The following is a 3,827-nucleotide window of genomic DNA, read 5'->3' on the forward strand; positions in this document are numbered from 1 at the left end:
GACGTCTAAAAGTGGTCCTTTGTCTACTTTGCAAGCGAAAACGTGAAAAATCTGGTAAAACGAGTACCATATCGACAAAATAGTAATAACGAATCGCTCGAATCTGCGCCTTCTCTCTAGTCCCCGATTATCCATCATGCTTATATCCAGCCGAAGCTATCGAGGAGACACGGACTCATGTACGTCATCGCGCATAAGACTGTGACGACCGCCGAGAATCATCCGCCCGAGCTTAGTCATCCACCAATGCACCATCGGATTTTTCAATTCAAGAGTTGAACCTCAATTCGGCTCGTGTACAGTCTATTTGACCTATCACTCCCAAAAAAGTGATTGAAGCTCCAGTGGCTACCTCCTTTGCTCATCTTCAAAATACGTCAACCTCACACTATACAAACATAACAATGCCCTCCTTACCACAACGAAAGATTGGGAACGATTTAGTACCAGTCAGTAATTTTCCGATAGACTCGGTGTACATTCCAGGTAACCAATCGGTGTTTCGATGACTTGGCAGATTCCAGGTCTGGGTTGCATGGGCTTTTCCGCATTCTACGCTGGTGATCGAGATGATGATGCTAGTATCCAGGTGATCAAGGCTGCTTATGAGGCGGGTCAGACCTTTTGGTAAACAAATTTCATCAATTCTGCCGAGGCTTGACACTGAATCTGAATCTGGTCAACCAGGGATACTGCTGATATCTACGGTGATAAAGAGATGGGGGCAAACGAACGATTGTTGGCAAAGGTTGGTATTTTGATTCCACCCTTCTTGGAAAACCTTGCCAAGATTGGTAACATGGATTCTTTCCAGGCGATCAAAAAGATTGGGATTCCCAGGAAAGATTTGTTTATTGCCACGAAGTTTGGGAACCATCGAGATTCCAACGGAACTTGGACAGTGAAAGGCACTCCTAAGTATGTCAAAGAGGCCTGCGAAGCTTCGCTGAAAGCTCTTGAAGTAGAGACCATTGATTTGTATTGTAGGCCTTACTCTTCTTTGATTGGATTCATGATATCAAAGTGAATGCTAATCATTCTGGTGATTACCTAGACCAGCACCGCGTTGATAAAGATACGCCTATCGAAGACACGGTCAAAGCGATGGAGGAGCTCCGACAGGCTGGAAAGTGAGTTGCACGTCCAGACAAACTCCTTTGCTCGCCTTTCGATAGATCATAATGAGTTGGAAACACTTTTGCCGATTTGCTCAGGGTGAGATACTTGGGTTTGTCGGAATGCTCAGCTGCAACTTTACGCAAGGCTTGTAAAGTTGCGAAGATAGATGCATTACAGATCGGTGCGTGCTTCGTAGAGGTTATATGAGTTGAATCAACCCACTCGACGTATCCTTTTGAGGATGTTCGGGTGCGTTTCCATATCAGAGCTCTGATTTTCGTTCAATATCTGTAGAATACTCACTCTGGCAAACTGATATTGAAGACAATGGTATCCTAGATGCCTGCAAAGAATTAGATGTTGTAAGTGCTCACGTGAAAATATTTAAATGATTTTTTCAAAGCAAAACTCATGGTCTTGTTAACCTCATGCTGACTCTGTTGGTGTTGGGAGAAAATAGACCTTGATTGCCTATAGTCCTCTGGGTCGAGGTATGCTTGCTGGAAAGTTCAAGTCTCGTAATGATATAGGAAAGGACGACTTTCGCTACAATCAACCTCGCTTCTCAGAGGAAAATTTTCCTAAAAACCTACAATTAGTCACAGAGCTTGAAAAGATGGCGAAAAAGAAAGGCTGCACGCCTGCTCAATTAGCATTGGCGTGGTGCCATGAAAGGTCTTTCATCGGTTTTCACTAGGGATACTGATATATGAATAAATCGTCACATTGAACTGACGCGACTGCCTGGTAAATTGGTCTAGATGGGAAAAGGTAATCGCAATTCCCGGGACTACCAACGTTGATCGAATGAAGGAGAACATCGGATCCGACAAAGTAAAATTAATCAAGTCAGAGATGGACCAAATTCAAGAAATTCTCAACACCTTCAAGCCACATGGTGATCAGTTGAGTACTCCATGTCTCCTACAAAATCCCGTCAAGTACTGTGTGGCACTCATCCTACGAAATTTTGTGGGTAGATATGAGCACCATATGATGGGGGCGATTGGCTTGTGAATGGTAAAACTGGCCTGAGATAGACTTGGGCACACGACAGGTATTCAATTGCCTCGCCGTAGTATTTCTCGATCAAAATTGCATTTCGTTAGTGGCCAGTTCATGTACACCAAACATCCCTCCTTGAGGGTAGTAGTCTATGGTGGTAGAGTGAGGATCTTTTTGTGAATGTTTGCTTCTAAGAGCACCCACTATCATGAGGGTGATTTATCTTAGATTTTGCGGTCCTGAGCGCGAAATTTGATCATGCGTGTTTTACCAAAGTTGGTAACCGCATGAATTCCACTATGGATTGACGTAACATCTGCTTTACCAATGATAAATCACTGTGAATCAACCAGATCCCTTTAATAGCCCAGGACGTGTACGGTTTCCTAGTATGGGCAAGTGCTTCGAATTCCAAGAAAGAGACATCGGCAAAAAGGGAGGTGAAATTTCATCCAACAAAAGATCCAACAAATGCCTGCTCTGAGTCCCTTGAAAAGGGAGATTGACGGTCTTTTGAAGTCTTCCAACAACGATGAGGACAACTAGAGTGACCAACTGGTCTTTGACTTCTTGTTTGCTAAACCTCTCCTCCACCTCCTCAGACTCGCATCCATCGAGACCGCGCTTGACGTGCTCAGAGGCTATATGATAACTATTTCACACATAACGCTAAATATGAAGTCATTTTAAACAAAGATTCCTGTATATTCCAAATAAGTAAAGAACTCTGTTTTAAAATAGTCAAATCTACAATTACATGATTGATTTTGAATCGTGAATCATTTAGAACAGATGAATTCAATCCAGATGAATTCTTATTATCAAAACAACATACATCTTTGAAGAACCAAATTGAGAACCGATTTGAATGATTTAAAGTTTGAAGTTGGATTGATTAATGAAGATGTTGAAGGTTTTACTGGTTTAGGAATGGTTTTGAGAGGATCGATTGAAAGAAATATGATTCGAATTGAAACACCAATTGAAGATTGTAAAGAACACTCAAAGTTGAGTTCTGAAGTTCAAGGTTGAGTTTTGAAGTGTGAGTTTTCGAGTTGAAGTTGAAAGCTTTGAGGTTGAAGTTTTGAAGGTGAGGTTTTGAATAATGCAGTTGTTGAGTGGTTGGATGCATCAAGTCTTACGATAAATCAAGTTGTAGCTGTTCGTAGATTTGAACATGGGGAAAGCAAGATTTGACGTGGTCGTAGGGACCGCAAGTCTAAAACAGGTCCATAGTGGACCAGGACCCCGGATAAGTCTTATAAATGATAGGGATGGAAAATTGGTCAAAACCTCCTAATTCATACCTCTTTTTTTGTTTTTTTGAGGCCATTAATTCCTGTTTCATCCCTAACCTAAAAGCCAGGTTTTTAAGAGTTTTGGAAATTAATTCCCCCACATCCCTAACATTGGAAAGCTGGTTTTGGGGAATTTTTGGGGACTTCAATTTTGTTTCTGGAACATTGAAAAAGCGCAAATAATCTTGATGTGATTCTTGTACCTAGATCAGCTATTTCAATGTACAACAGTTTCAACATGGGTGAATACTCATCAGAGTAAAGGGAAGTCAGAAAAATTGACTTTTGAATGAATGCAAGCTATGTCCCTTGTGCACAACTCAACTTGCATATGAGCAACTTGTGTAAAAACTTGTTGAACATGACTTCCTGTTTGTTCCTTTCAAGGTCAATCAAGAAATAACT

General features: G+C 41.4%; 1 protein-coding gene across 1 annotated transcript; it reads left to right on the forward strand.

Annotated features, from left to right (window-relative positions):
* Nucleotides 1-301: 301 nt before the first annotated feature.
* Nucleotides 302-2,450, forward strand: MELLADRAFT_115339 (uncharacterized protein; the record flags this gene model as incomplete). The annotated part of the gene is made up of 10 exons (XM_007405472.1): nt 302-449; nt 518-627; nt 688-748; nt 815-983; nt 1,055-1,130; nt 1,215-1,300; nt 1,414-1,481; nt 1,580-1,794; nt 1,881-2,024; nt 2,100-2,450. The coding sequence occupies 10 exons, from the start codon at nt 405-407 to the stop codon at nt 2,134-2,136; spliced, it is 1,011 nt and encodes a 336-aa protein (XP_007405534.1).
* Nucleotides 2,451-3,827: the final 1,377 nt, after the last annotated feature.

Source organism: Melampsora larici-populina, assembly GCF_000204055.1.
Source record: "Melampsora larici-populina 98AG31 unplaced genomic scaffold MELLAscaffold_4, whole genome shotgun sequence".
In the NCBI taxonomy this organism is placed as follows: Eukaryota; Fungi; Basidiomycota; class Pucciniomycetes; order Pucciniales; family Melampsoraceae; genus Melampsora; species Melampsora laricis-populina.